The sequence below is a fragment of the Thalassophryne amazonica genome, chromosome 6 (genome assembly GCF_902500255.1).
Source record: "Thalassophryne amazonica chromosome 6, fThaAma1.1, whole genome shotgun sequence".
Taxonomy (NCBI): domain Eukaryota; kingdom Metazoa; phylum Chordata; class Actinopteri; order Batrachoidiformes; family Batrachoididae; genus Thalassophryne; species Thalassophryne amazonica.
The window spans coordinates 116,390,131-116,404,654 of record NC_047108.1 but is presented as its reverse complement, the minus strand read 5'-3'; the positions used below and the strand labels follow the sequence as shown (position 1 = coordinate 116,404,654).

The following is a 14,524-nucleotide window of genomic DNA, read 5'->3' as shown; positions in this document are numbered from 1 at the left end:
AAATGTATTCCAAAATGTTATTTAACACAATGTTATCACGTAAGTATAACGCAACATTTCATCTTTAAATCCAGATATGCCTCATCTGTTCGGCGGCAACTACAGGAAGTGTTATAGCAAAAAAAGTACCCTCCAAGTTTTTATTTTTACCCAAGGCCAAAATATAGTCATCGGGTATTGCGAAGACTTTGTGTCCGTCTGTCTGTCCGTCTGTCTGTAAATGGACTGCATTTATATAGCGCTTTTCCATCTGCATCAGACGCTCAAAGCGCTTTACAATTATGCCTCAGGTAATGACCCAATCTGGGACTTTAAAACCACAATCCAGTCTGTTGCGTGGGTTTGGATCCTCATACTATTTGAAATGATCTAATTTGAAGTGTGAATCTTAACAAAAATGTTTAATATTTCATCTCTAAATTACTAATTTTACATTTTATGTGAACATTAAAGCTGTTTTAAGCCTCTATATTAAACTCTAGCATCTGGTGATACAGTAAGTGATTAACTGGAATTAAAGTGTAATTCTACGTTAATTTCCTAATATTTTTGAAGCAGATGTAATCCACTATGAAAGGATGGAATTTTTTTTTTCTTTTAATAATTTTTACAGTGTAAAATCGGTCAACATACTTTGGACGTAACAGCATATATTCATGTAAACCGTCCTCTGGAACAAAAAACCTGCTGCAGCCAAAAGCTGTTAAAAAGAGCAGATCAACAGAAACAAAGGAGTCCAAATTTAAAAAAAGATGCTTCCTCGGGTCAGCTGTCTGCAGTATCAATCAGCCACCTGGTGTTCTTCCTTCTCCTCAGGAACAGACATGAGGATCTTCTGACAGAACATGGTGAAGATCTCTGCAGAGAAACAACTGCCAGCTCTTAGCGAGGTTACTGCAGGTCATCTCGTCCTGCTGTTAGACTTTATGAAACTCTGATTCCTTTTCAAATCAAACCATGTGAGCCCACATCGCTGCAAGAATTTCATAACAACTGTAATCAACGCGCCTCCAACTTGGCCCAGAACAAACAACAGGTCTCACTCACCCAGCATCTTCTTGACCACGTGGGGTTTCTTCCACTTGTAACCCAGCAGGTACGCTGGGATACCTGTCAGAATGATGCTGCTGCCAATCAGGCACTCAAAGGGAGCTGCCCAAAATGACACGGCGATCATGAATACGCAGCTCAGGACGAAAGTCACAGGGATGAAGAGCCACACCTGCACAACATAATCACAGAAGAAAAAAAAAAGTCACACTTTTTGCTGCTGAATGGGAAAAAAATGCTTAAAAAAACCTAAGTTCAAACAACTTAATTCATTCAGGTTTTACCAATTGTAATGCTTTTTTGAGTTGGTTCAACTTTTCTCTTTTTTCAGTGCATGTCCATCTGTTCAAGCGTGCATGTAACAATGTGTGGTCATCAACTGGTGTTTTTTCCTCCTTAATTTTGGTGTCAAATCATTAGCAAGTTCCAAGTTTCAATAGGAACTAATAAAGCAATTTGACAGAAACTGACATTACTGTGATCTGTAAAAAAATGTTCAAAACATTAAGGCTGTACTGACATTTTAAATTTTCCCAAATTAGTGAGAGTTTTATCACTTCAAATTAAAAAGTTTGCTCAAACTACAGTGTTATGCTTGACAAGGAATGGTATCTACTATGATAAGCAACAGGTTTGTGTTAATGTCTTTCTGCAGCCTGTACTTAAGGTTCTTCAAATGGAGCAATATCTCCACCTAGTGGAAATTTACCATTAATGCAAGTACAATAGAATTTTGCCCAGAGCTCTCGTACTAATTGTATTCTTATTGGTACTTTTGTTTCGAGAAAGAGCACTGTGCAGGCAGTGAAAGAGAGAGAGGGGGGGGGCTTTCTTCTGTGCAGTTAAAATGCACTAATTTATTTTTTTCATCCTGAAAGCAGTACCATTAATGTCTGAGCTTATATGTACTCCAGTCTTTAATAATTTTTGTGCTGTGATTGTCTTGGTTTAAGACTTATAGCCAACCTTTCAATGACTTCCTGAACTCATCCATCAGAAGTGTGTCCGTTTGTTGTGAAAGTGTTGAACTTGTAGAGACATTCATCTATCTTATAAGTCTAACCACTTCCTCTTCTTCTTCTATTCACTGTATAACCCACCAAATTTTGGTGAGGTCACAAAGGCCGTGAACTAGCTGAGGGCCAGGCAAACACCAGGATCTGTGGCACTGAAGCTCAGTTCCCCCAGATTGATGGAAATGCTGTTCTCATGGCATTGCAAAGAATGTTTGTTTCAATCTGGAAGAAGGGTATTATCCCATTCGACTGGAAGAAGGGATCTGTTGTTCCAATCTGGAAAGGAAAGGGTGATTGCATGGATTACAACAACTACAGGGGAATTACCGTGCTCTCTGTGCCAGGAAAATATGCTTTCAAAGATTATTCTTAATAGGATTCAGTACCAGTTACCTGCTCCTCAGAGACCAGAACAATCTGGGTTCACACCCCAGAAGTCAACCACTGACCACAGCCTACTTCCATGAGTGCTCATAAAAAGCAAGCAAGAATATCATCAGTGCTTCTTTACACCACTTTATGTTGATTTTCACTTCATTTGATTGTGGAAACCAGTGACGTAGGTGCTTCTGTTGGTGAGAAGTTTACTGACCTTGACTTCACAGATGATGCTGTGATCTTTGCAGAACCAATGGCTAACTTCATTGCAGCACTTAAGAAGCCGAGTGTCTGAGTTTGTAATTGTCAAGGTTCAAGACTAAAATCCAGGCTTTCAATGATTTCCTGGACTCAGCTATCGGAAGTGTATCTGTATGCAGTGTTGAACTTGCACAGACAATCACTTGGCAGTGACACTCATCCCTCAGAGTCCTCTGCCTTTGAGATTGAAAAGTACTTGGGAAGACGTTATGGAGTCCCAAGGTCACCGGGCAGAGGTATTTGGTGATGCCGATACAGGAGAATGAAGGTCCAAGTCTTTTGGGTCCCTGGTGCTGCCTGTCTTGCTGTATGGTTGTGAGACCTGGATGCCAACCAGTGACCTAAGGCAATGTCTGGATGTCTTCAGAGGATCCTTGGGTAGTGCTGGAAGAACTTTCTGTCAAATGAATGATTACTTAGGTAGAATCAGATGAGGAGCATCACTTGCATGGTGAGGGAACATCAGCTGTGACATTGTGGCGATGTCCCATGTTTCTCTGCACATGATCCAGCACATAAGGGCTTCATCATTAAGGACCCCATTGGCTGGAGAAAGCCAAGGGGACCCTCACATTTCACCTGGCTGTGGCAAATAGATGGTTGGGTGGTGCTGTGGACGATCACCACCAGTTTATGCTCCTAAAATGCAATTTAGTCAATCACTTGAAGGTCTTTCAGTGCTGATGTAATGCAGAAGGAAAACATTTTTTTTTTTTAATGTTCGGAAAAAAACACTAAAACCAAGACCATACAACCAGTCCAAAAATGTGTTGGTGCAGCTTGTGATCTCACAGGTCTTGCACCATAGAAACAGCATGTCTGGAACTTTGAAGGATTGACACATCCAGATGGACTGAGGGAACCATTCATTCTGTCTTCAAAGATTGTGAGAGCATTGGAGAAAAGATGAAAGGAAAACATTCGCCTATTAACACAAGCATCAATCTTCAACAGCCTGAAAACACCACGTTTCCACTTCAAAACACAAACAGCAATGGTGCTTTGATGAAACATAGTGGCCATGGTATAAAACAGCCAGCGGGACTCGTGTAGCGGACAAACAGGAGGATTTGCATCACTTTGTGTGCTTCTTGAATCCTTTGAAAAGATCTTTTGTCAGTCACACACCCCCACAGAACCAAAACACATCCCACCTTTCAGACACGGCTCTCTACCTTAATGGGTCTTCTGAGTTCAGGTTTGGTCCAGCGCAGCCAAACCATGCCGGCGATGGCCATACCGACGCACAACCAGGTGAAGAAGCTGAAGAGGTTGATGACAGAGAAGATGTCCTGAGACAGGGTGTACATCATGGACAGAGCGCACTGAGACGACACACAAGAGGTAAGAAGTGGGTTAGCACCAGAGTCCTGGATTCCTTTATGATACAATACTAAACCGTTATTGCTCACAAAGTGGAAATATGGCTTTTGTTTCACCAAAAAACACATTAAAAATGGCTTATGTCATCACAGCAAACAGTCATAAAAAATACATCTAAATAAAAAAAGTTTAGACAACCTCCACACATACCTGTAAATAAAATTAAAACTCACTGTACTCTACATAATCACAGCAAACAACCATAAAATACAGCTAAATAACAGTTTTCAATTTTTGTTTTTTCTGTTATTTATTTATTTATTTTTATGTAGAACATACATTTTAACAAGACTTACCAAATACACTGAGGCAATAAATAACACTTTAGTACTGTGTGTTACAAAATGACTGATAACAAATTTTGATTTATTATCACTATAAAATCTGAATTTTATGCTCTTTTTTATTACTATGGTTCATATACGTTTTATCTTGTTTTACATTGTGTTAAATTGGAGGGATGTCAGTGTTTCTGTATTTTGCCCTTCCGGGACATAATGAAGCACTGAGGTCAAAGATGTTGAAGTTAATTATCATGAACTCACAAAGGAAAACCTCAAATTCTGGCTCCAACACATAAAAGAAAATTTTATGCCCCATGACATCATGAAAGCAAATATAATATTCTACCCTGATGACATGTTAAAGGAAACACCTCAATATTTTTGCCTTATAACATTAACGTCATAAAGGAAAACTTGACATCCTGGCACCATGAGATCATAATTGAAAACCAAACATTCTACCATGATGGCTTCTTAAAGGAAAGCTAATTTTTTTTTCTTTTATGACATCATAAAGGAAAATCTTACACTCTGCCTCCATTAGATAACAGAAAACCTCACGGTTTGTGCTCTATCTTATATATACAAGTGTACATACAGCAGTGTTCAGAATAATAGTAGTGCTATGTGACTAAAAAGATTAATCCAGGTTTTGAGTATATTTCTTATTGTTACATGGGAAACAAGGTACCAGTAGATTCAGTAGAGTCTCACAAAGCCAACAAGACCAAGCATTCATGATATGCATACTCTTAAGGCTATGAAATTGGGCTATTAGTTAAAAAAAAGTAGAAATAATAGCAGCATCTGCTGTTGATGCTACAAACTCAAAACTATTATGTTCAAACTGCTTTTTTAGCAATCCTGTGAATCACTAAACTAGTATTTAGTTGTATAACCACAGTTTTTCATGATTTCTTCACATCTGCGAGGCAGTAATTTTCCAAATTTTGATTTGGAACCACGATTTTGCTGGTTTACTAGTGTGCTTGGGGTCAGTGTCTTGTTGAAACACCCATTTCAAGGGCATGTCCTCTTCAGCATAAGGCAACATGACCTCTTCAAGTATTTTAACATATCCAAACAGATCCATAATACCTGGTATGCGATATATAGGCCCAACACCATAGTAGGAGAAACATGCCCATATCATGATGCTTGCACCACCATGCTTCACTGTCTTCACTGTGAACTGTGGCTTGAATTCAGAGTTTGGGGTCATCTCACAAACTGTCTGCGGCCCTTGGACCCAAAAAGAACAATTTTACTCTCATCAGTCCACAAAATATTCCTCCATTTCTCTTTAGGCCAGTTGATGTGTTCTTTGGCAAATTGTATCCTCTTCTGCACATGTCTTTTATTTAACAGAGGGACTTTGCGGGGGATTCTTGCAAATAAATTAGCTTCACACAGGCGTCTTCTAACTGTCACAGCACTTACAGGTAACTCCAGACTGTCTTTGATCATCCTGGAGCTGATCAATGGGTGAGCCTTTGCCATTCTGGTTATTCTTCTATCCATTTTGATGGTTGTTTTCCGTTTTCTTCCACGCGTGTCTGGTTTTTTTTGTCCATTTTAAAGCATTGAAGATCATTGTAGATGAACAGCCTATAATTTTTTGCACCTGCGTATAAGTTTTCCCCTCTCCAAACAACTTTTTAATCAAACTACGCTGTTCTTCTGAACAATGTCTTGAACGTCCCATTTTCCTCAGGCTTTCAGAGAGAAAAGCATGTTCAACAGGCGCTGGCTTCATCCTTACATAGGGGACACCTGATTCACGCCTGTTTGTTCCACAAAATTAACGAACTCACTGACTGAATGCCACACTACTATTATTGTGAACACCCCCTTTTCTACTTTTTTTTTTACTAATAGCCCAATTTCATAGCCTTAAGAGTGTGCATATCATGAATGCTTTGTCTTGTTGGATTTGTGAGAATCTACTGAATCTACTGGTATCTTGTTTCCCATGTAACTATAAGAAATATACTCAAAACCTGGATTAATCTTTTTAGTCACATAGCACTACTATTATTCTGAATACTACTGTATTAAAGTGTACATACGTGTATTTATGTATGTATATATGCAGCTTTGAAAGTAACTGTGTATGTCCATAAAAAACTTTCACATCGTTCATCACAGGCAAACAGAAGAAGCATCATAACATTCATTTTATTGTCCAGAATAAGTAGAATACCTTGATTATGTACATTAGTTCACATAATTGCCACCAGGGAGCATTTCAAAGACTTGGGGAGGTGATGGTCTAGTGGCTAAGATGTTGGGTTTGAGACTAGAAGATCCTCGGTTCAAATTGCAAGGTCTTTAATCCCCTGTTGCTCCCGGTGTGTAGTGAGCGCCTTGTATGCCAGCACCCTCACATTGGGGTGAATGTGAGGCATTAATGTAAGGTGCTTTGAGCATCTGATGCAGATGGAAAAGCGCTATATAAATGCAGTCCATTTACTTGGTATAGTATAATGTTTTCCTTTCTTACCATGACAACTATAATGGCTTAAAGGTCAGCAGTCAAGATCAAAGCCCAATGACCGCAGTCAAAATCAAAGCTAAGTGAGTAAAATTTAAGCTGCATTTAATATCACTCAGTGTTTTTATCGGGTACCATAACAACCATCTAAAAGCCTTTTGATGAAACAGTTACTGGACTATCAGAGGCAAAGCAATCACAAATGTCTATGGCATCTCACCCCCAGGCCTTGCCTGTGTACATTGTCTGTGATATCATAAAGGAAAACTTAACAATCTAGCACAATGATGTCACAATGAAAAACCTAATGTTCCACCCACTTCTGAAAAGAAACACAATATTGTTGATTTAGTACAACATAAAGGAAAACCTAACATTTTGGCACCATGACATCACAAAGGAAAACCTAATATTGTAGATTATAACATAAATGTCAAATCAAAATCAACATGATCAAAGATTCGCAATCAGGACCAAAGATTGCGAATGTTTTGGTCACCAAATGAGTGATTTGGAGAACTATGAGTGACCCTCGAGTGACCGCCAAGAACGTAATAAACTCATCGACATTTATTTAATTATTTGTCTGTCTGTCTGTTACAGATTTTGACGAAATGTTCACCACAGATACATACTAGGCCATGGAAGACTCCAATAAATTTTGGAGGTGATCTGGATCTGGATTTCAATTTGTACGCTTCACTTTGTCAGATTTTGAGGATTGCGTCAAAACTACTGAACGGATTTTCACCAAATTTTCACCATCCATTGGTGTTAGGCCTTGGAAGAATCCAGTAAATTCTGGAGGTGATCTGGATCCAGATTCTGTATCAGGATTTCACTTTGTAGCCTTTTAAGGATTAGGTCAAAACTTGTAAAAGCAAGATCAAGAAGACAGCATTTTGTTTCAGCTTGTGAATTAAATATCAGGTTGCAACATCTTGATCAGTCAGAATATTCTGGATCAGTATGCAATTATTGCATTGTGTTATGAAATCCGTATCCAGGTAAAGTCCAGGTCACAATTTGAATCACATATCTGCTATTTTGCCGGATGTTAGAAATCTTGGATTGGTCTTGTTGTTATTGTTATTATAGCAGGGGCGAATTTGTTATTTAGTTTTTAGTTGTTGTTTTTAGCCATTCCAGCATAGTTTGTTGAGGAAAACAACATAAATTATGACACTTTATACATTTTTTGCTGTGCATTTAACTTTATTTTAAATTTTTAATTATTTTTAAATTTTATTTATTTATTTTATTTGCACTTTCCTTGGATTTAACTGGAGTCGTGTGTTATGTTTTAACATTCATCTTAAGTGATACTAACGGTTAAAATTCACAAATTTTGACATCTCTGACAACACATGAGTGATGATAACACGTTACTGTTGTTTTTTCCCATCCTTAGTTGTTGAATAATACCAAAATATAGACAAATCACATTGCTGTGTTACATTTGTCTTACTGTGAAGATGAGAGACGGAACAGGTGTGAAGAGGTCAGTGTGAACCAAACCCAAAGCTGCAGGCAGGTGACCTTCTCGAGCGCCGGCGTAGAACAACCTGGTGGGAAAAACCAGTCTGCTTACTGGCTCCTTTTACAGCCGCAGTATCACGATTTCAATATATCTCACTGAGCCCACAAACTTCTCTTTGTTCAGACATCATGACCACAAAGGAATAACATCTGACACCTACTTCCAGCATATTTGTTTTTACAATTACTCCTGAAGATTTTCCCCTCCTATTGAAAATCTGTCATGTTATGATTTTCTTTTTTCCGCATGCAAACAAACCGCGCCGAGGTGAACAGGGATCCATTGACGGCTCCAAAGCAGGAAAGTCCCACAAACACCGGAATCAGCCAGGACATCACACCCAGGTGGTACTCCCCAAAACTCTGAAGGACAGGACAAAAAGAACATGCGTGAAAACACAGTCAGCCTTGACATCTTCACAATGACTCAGGACGACGCTCACCACGGCAACCGCCTCCGATTCAATCATCATCTGAGGAGAGATGGTGGTGAAGTACGCCATGTTGGTCAGGACGTACACCACCGTCACAATGGGCATGGATATGATGATGGACAGGGGCAGGTTCCTGGGGGCAAAGGTCAAAGGTCATTTGAAGAACTAACACCCAGTGTATTTTACAAGTTAATGTGACTCAAATCGTGTTTAATTTTATGCAGTTAATTTTGCAAGACATGAACAAACTCTTTCATGAATGAGTCGATCTGTAAGTTGATTAATTTGTCTTTTTTAAGCCATAAGCAACAAATGCATCTGTGTAAAATGTCGCATGCAGTAGTTGGACAAAATTACTGCAACACCTCATACTTAGTGCAGTGCAATGATGATGAATGTTGCTGTTGTGAAACTTCTCGCAATTCAGCTTTTTGCTGATTTATGTTTGTTGATTCCACTTTAAAGCTACAGTGTGTAGAATTTAGTGTCACCTAGTGGTGAGGTTACAGATTGCATATTGATGTCACTGGTCATGGTTTTGTTTAACCTCAATGTCTTGGCTTCTTTGGCATGGTGGTTTTGTAGTCCACTGCGTTCTGTTGTGATGAGCAACATGTATGATCCTGCGTTTCACAATAATGACGGTTCTCAGTCTTGTTAGTCCACATGAGCAACCAGTAGACATAGTATGAGTTCGGCAACCACTGGTACCTTTTCTTTTTTTTCTTCAGTCTTCTGGCTGCTCGGCAAAATGCAAAAATGGTGGAAGAATGTGTCCTTTGTGGGCTACTGTCAAGTTACAGCCTGGCAGCCTCCATGAGGGGGCGTGCCCCCCCCCCCCCCCCCCATTGAGGGCTGAGTCTAAACTTATGAAAACAAATCTTTTTTTGCGCTTGCAGGTAACTGTGCACTAATAAACAGATGTCATGAATGCTACATTCCATTTCTGTTAAAAAATAAATAAATGAAAAAAACAACCGAAATCCTGCACACTGTAGCTGCCCCCCACCCCCACCCCAGACCATGAGTGTCCTGATGTAGTGAACAGTTGGAATTGGAATACAACAAAAAAATAAAAAATGCAAACAATTATTCCAAAATTAAATTTATAACTGGAATACATAAAAAATCTCTAACAATTATTCTAAAATAAAATACTGTGTTAAATTTAACATCAGAATACAATTTCAAAAGGAGAAGGTGAATGCCTGTGTGCCTTATCTATGTGACACAGATCCATGCAAATTATTTCTTTATGAATTTATATATATATATGTTATAGTCCTGTGTAGCCTTGGCATTTGATCAGTTTTGTCCAAAATCAATAGATTCTGCATTCACAGACATAGAAGCCTATAACTAGTTGTAACTGGTGTTTTGGTGGCTTCCCTCACTAGTCTCCCTCTTACATGGTCACACAGTTTTTGAGAATTGCCTCCTCCAGACAGATTCACTATACTTCTTAAAGATATAAAACTGGCTGTAATTTCAAAATGGTCAATGGCATTTATTTATTTGTTTGTTTGTTGTTAAACCTTTTGAATTAAAGCTAAAAATCTACACATATTGCTTGTTTTATTTCAGCTCCACTGTGGCAGTGCACAGAGGGGGAAAATTTATCTCACAAATGTCATTGTTGGCCCAAATACTTATGGACCTGACTCTGAGTAATATGTTAGATGAGTTGAGAGATGGAGTTGGTAGGTGTTACTTGAATGAATGAATGCAAGCTGCAGACACATGCAGGAGAATCTGTACAATCGTCATGACAACCTTCATCACATATAAGTCACCTCTCTGGATTGATCATCTCCTCAGTTACATAATTTAAGTAATTCCTGAAAAAGGAACAAAAAAATCAACATAATATTTTTGAGAAGAAGAATATCCATGATAATTAAATAATGTACTTTAAAATGGAATAAAATCAGAAGCCTCACCAGCCTCCAAAAGCAAAGAGGCCGCTGTAGAGAGCCAAAACAATATTGTCCACTCCCAATTTGCTGCCTTCAAACGCCTTTTCCGGGGTCAGATATGGCACGTCACCTACACGCACAGACATACAAACAGGAAAGTGAGGATGGAGTGAAAGAAAAATGAAGGCACTTAAGTAGGACATGGAGGAAATCAGGTAGTTGCAGGAGGAGGAGTTCTTGCAAGAAGCAGGCATTCAAATGCTTCACCTCAGGGAGCCATGGTGGAGGAGTGACGCTTCCACTCTCTTTGCATGCAGAAACCTGTTCTTGCCGGAAAACCTCTCACTTCTGAGTCTGTCGTCTATATAACACTGGACCATGTGCAAAAATGGCAAAAGTGCAGTTTATCAAAAATACAGTATGACATGAAGTCAAACAAAGTGCAAAACTGTATTAAATACAAAAAAGGGACTTTGCAAAGTTTAAGAAGAACAGGTGATAATACAACACAGAATAAGAAGGCGCCTCTGTCTGTCTGCGATGCAGCAAGCTGGTTATTGTTTTCACTGGCGTGTGTGTGTGTGTGAACAAGATAACTCAAAAGCGGCTGGACAGATTTAATTCAAACATGATGGGAATGTTACTTGGCTGAATATCAAGAGGTGATTCGATTTTGGAGTAGTCTGGTCAATGGTTTAGGAAAACATGGTCCCGCAAACAAAACACTTTTTTGTGTATCTTAACAACCAAGAAGCCTAGATGGATGATGGTAAGCACATATGGATCAGCAATGTATTTATGATTGATCAGTATGAACGACTTCATAATGACGATGAAGATGATGACCTACATAATCAAAGTCATAATGACAGTGACAATGACAATGACACAATGACATATTTGCTTGTACGACAGGTCAAATTGCTGCAGCGGAGAAAAAAATGAAACATGCACTGGTTTTTAATGTCAGTTTTAGTTCATGCAGGAGTTACGTGGTTTGTCAGACGTTGTTTTTGATCCTGAGTCTGAGCTCCTGTCGCTTCACAGATGTGAAATTTGTTTAGAAATTGAGTCCAGCTCACCGGCTGTGACCCTGAGGTCCTCACCTGCCTTCAAAAGAGCAGGTGCTCCTCTTTGGCTGACATTTGGAGAAGGAGCACAACTCTTAAAGCAGACCTCTCCTTTTGTGACCTCTCCTTTTTTGAATCTAAACTTTTCTTTTCTACCTGTTGATCCCCACCTCCAAAAGGTCCACAGCATGACAACAGCATGCAACCTTTGCCGCCCTGTTTCTATGACAACACAGCTTGACGCACAATGGCGGTGGGTTGTGGCTTATCAAAGGACGGCTCTGCAGACGTCACACAGAGGGACGGTCACATTCACACTTTGCTTTATTTTAATAATTTGCTAAGTTTTGTTCTTTATTTGAGACAGAGCCGACATTTACGTGAATCGTGAAAGAAAATATATTTATATTTTCACGGTGAGACTGCAACATGTTCTGTTGGATGTGTGTGGGAGTCTCACACACACGTGCATGTGGATGGAGACAGACGAGCTTTGTGTTCAGACTCAGCAACTGTGCTAATGAGCTGGGGGGGGTGCTCATTAGTGAGAGTCAACATTTGGCTGATGGGAGCGAATCCAAACCACCATCCAACAGGAACCATCTGAAGCTGCTTCAAATTGCTAACTTGGAAATTTAGGGATGAACTTTTCTGGAGATTTGAGATCAGATGCTTGACCCAAGCTCCTGTACTGAAAAATGAAGCCGAAGTGGAAGTGCCAAAATATCATGTATGGGTGGGGTATGAAAGAAGGCGGTATTTAACGGCTTTGTTCAAGGACCCTCAGAACCTCAAACTCACTGACCCTGGTTTTAGTGGGTAACCTGACCACAGTTGCCCGCCCCGCTCCCGACTGTGACCACTAACATTCTGCAAACAACAGATCGTTTTGTAAGCTGCGTTATTTTTTTTTGTTGTTGTTTTTTTGTCAGTGTCGCTCTCTGGCTGTGTGTCTTTTGCCTCTTTTTTTTTTTTACCTGTAAAAACCTGGACAAAGCCGAACAGGATGATGATGATCAGAGCAAGCAGCTTGGAAGCGGTGAACAGATCCTGGACTTTGGTGGCCGCTCTCACGCTGATGCAGTTTATGAACGTCAGAGAAGCTGCAGGAGGTGGAGAGATGAGTGTGAGTAAAAGAATGATGAAGGAGCAGATAAAAAAGAGAGATGAACCAGCATACTCACTAAGACAGAGGCAGGCAATGAGCTTGGCGGCGCCGTCAGGCACAGAGCAGTGTGGGTAGAGGGGCTTCAGGAGGTAGGTGGCAAACACCAGCGAGACCACGTACTGCGAGGACGGTCGGATAATCAACATCTCCATCCACAACTTCAGGAACGCGGCCAGTTCGCCGTACACCTCCAGAATGTATGTGTAGTCACCCCCAGACTTGGCAATGGTTGTGCCCAGCTCAGCATAGCAGAGGGCGCCCATGGTTGACACCACGCCACAGGCGGCCCACACGATCAGCGAGAGCCCAGCTGAACCCGTCTCTTTGACCACGCCGGTCGGAGTGACAAAAATGCCCGATCCGATGATGGTGCCGATGATCATTCCCACCCCGTTGAAGAGGGTGATGCTGCGCTTGAGTTCGATCTTCTCCCCCTTGGGGGCGGAGCCGTCGGTGGGGCTGGCGGCAGCGGATGCAGAGACCATCGGGGTCAAAGAAGACGAGGGCCTTGGTGCAGTCGGACCATTCTCGTCCAAATCTGCTTCAGCGGCTGAAGGAAGGACAACGTCACACAAGACTCACAGATGAGTTTCAAGAGGGTGTGTAGACGCGGCGAGTACTTTTATACTGAAGTATAAATACACACAAGTACACAAGAAAAACTAATACATGTCTCATGAAGAGCGTCCAAAGTAAAACTTGTGCGTGCTGCACACGGCACCACGTGCACAGTCCCTTTTCGCGTTAATGTAATTGTGCATCACATTTCCTCACTTGTCTCTAAGTACACCTCAAACTCCCGTGATGCATCTCTGCAGCAACATCATTTGCAATGTCTGCTTTTCGTTTGCATGAGGCAATGTTGCATCAGAGACGTTGCATGGCGGGATAACGTGGCACCTGCAGCATCGTGAGCGTGCACAGTACTTACCCCCGCTCTTCTCCTGGCTCAGCGACTTAGCCGCGCTCTCCTGGCAGCTCCGTGACTTCAGCTCCGGCTCAGCCATCTTAATCTCTGTCTCCTTGTCTTCTTTCTTTCCCTCCCTTTTATGCTTCCTATGTCCTCCCACCTGTGTTTCCTCTCTCGCTCCCTCGCAGCCTCCTTAGCGCTCCCTGATGTGGCTCCTCTCCCTCACTGTCCTCATGCTTCTTGCTCTACTCTTTAATTATGCACACTGCCTTTGTCACTCTGTATGGAACTCATCTGACCTTGATCCTCTCTCTCTCTCTCTCTTTCTCTCCCTCCCTCCAGGATACAGCAGGGAGGAGGTGGACCTTTGTGATGCTGTGGTTGTGAGTGCCGACGCCCACTCCAGCTGAATGATGGGAGATCTCGGTGGGAGAAGTAGGTTACTGGGCAGGCACCATTTGGACGCGCCGCCATGTGACGCGATAATCTTTATTTGTGCGCAGCCGCTTATCCTGCAGTACAGTACCCCTCTCTGTGCCAGTATTAAGAAAACTACAGCCAGGCTGCTGCCCCCCTCTGGTGGTTCCTTTGTCACAGAAAAACAAACACCATAAAATTCTT

General features: G+C 41.0%; 1 protein-coding gene across 2 annotated transcripts; it reads right to left on the bottom strand.

Moving 5' to 3' along the window:
* Nucleotides 1-373: 373 nt before the first annotated feature.
* Nucleotides 374-14,276, bottom strand: LOC117512967 (large neutral amino acids transporter small subunit 1-like). 2 transcript variants are annotated; one of them, XM_034173219.1, is made up of 11 exons: nucleotides 13,925-14,276; nucleotides 13,010-13,543; nucleotides 12,803-12,928; nucleotides 10,780-10,885; nucleotides 10,633-10,677; nucleotides 8,849-8,972; nucleotides 8,665-8,768; nucleotides 8,335-8,431; nucleotides 3,881-4,030; nucleotides 1,048-1,222; nucleotides 374-858 (listed from the first exon to the last, which is right to left on the bottom strand). In XM_034173219.1, the coding sequence occupies exons 1-11, from the start codon at nucleotides 13,998-14,000 to the stop codon at nucleotides 782-784; spliced, it is 1,614 nt and encodes a 537-aa protein (XP_034029110.1). In that variant the 5' UTR covers nucleotides 14,001-14,276; the 3' UTR covers nucleotides 374-781. The 2 variants fall into 2 exon arrangements, with proteins under 2 accessions (XP_034029110.1, XP_034029109.1); XM_034173218.1 differs by having other exon boundaries at nucleotides 13,956-14,272.
* Between the last annotated feature and the right edge of the window lie 248 nt (nucleotides 14,277-14,524).

Bases quoted from the DNA above. Each gene is read 5' to 3' on its own strand.
- LOC117512967 (XM_034173219.1), bottom strand. From the start codon at position 14,000: ATGGCTGAGCCGGAGCTGAAGTCACGGAGCTGCCAGGAGAGCGCGGCT. The intron at 13,544-13,924 runs GTAAGTACTGTG...TCCTTCCTTCAG, and splicing joins GAGCCAGGAGAAGAGCGGGG to CCGCTGAAGCAGATTTGGAC. The intron at 10,678-10,779 runs GTGAGGCTTCTG...TTCCTTTTTCAG, and splicing joins CTCTTTGCTTTTGGAGGCTG to GAATTACTTAAATTATGTAA.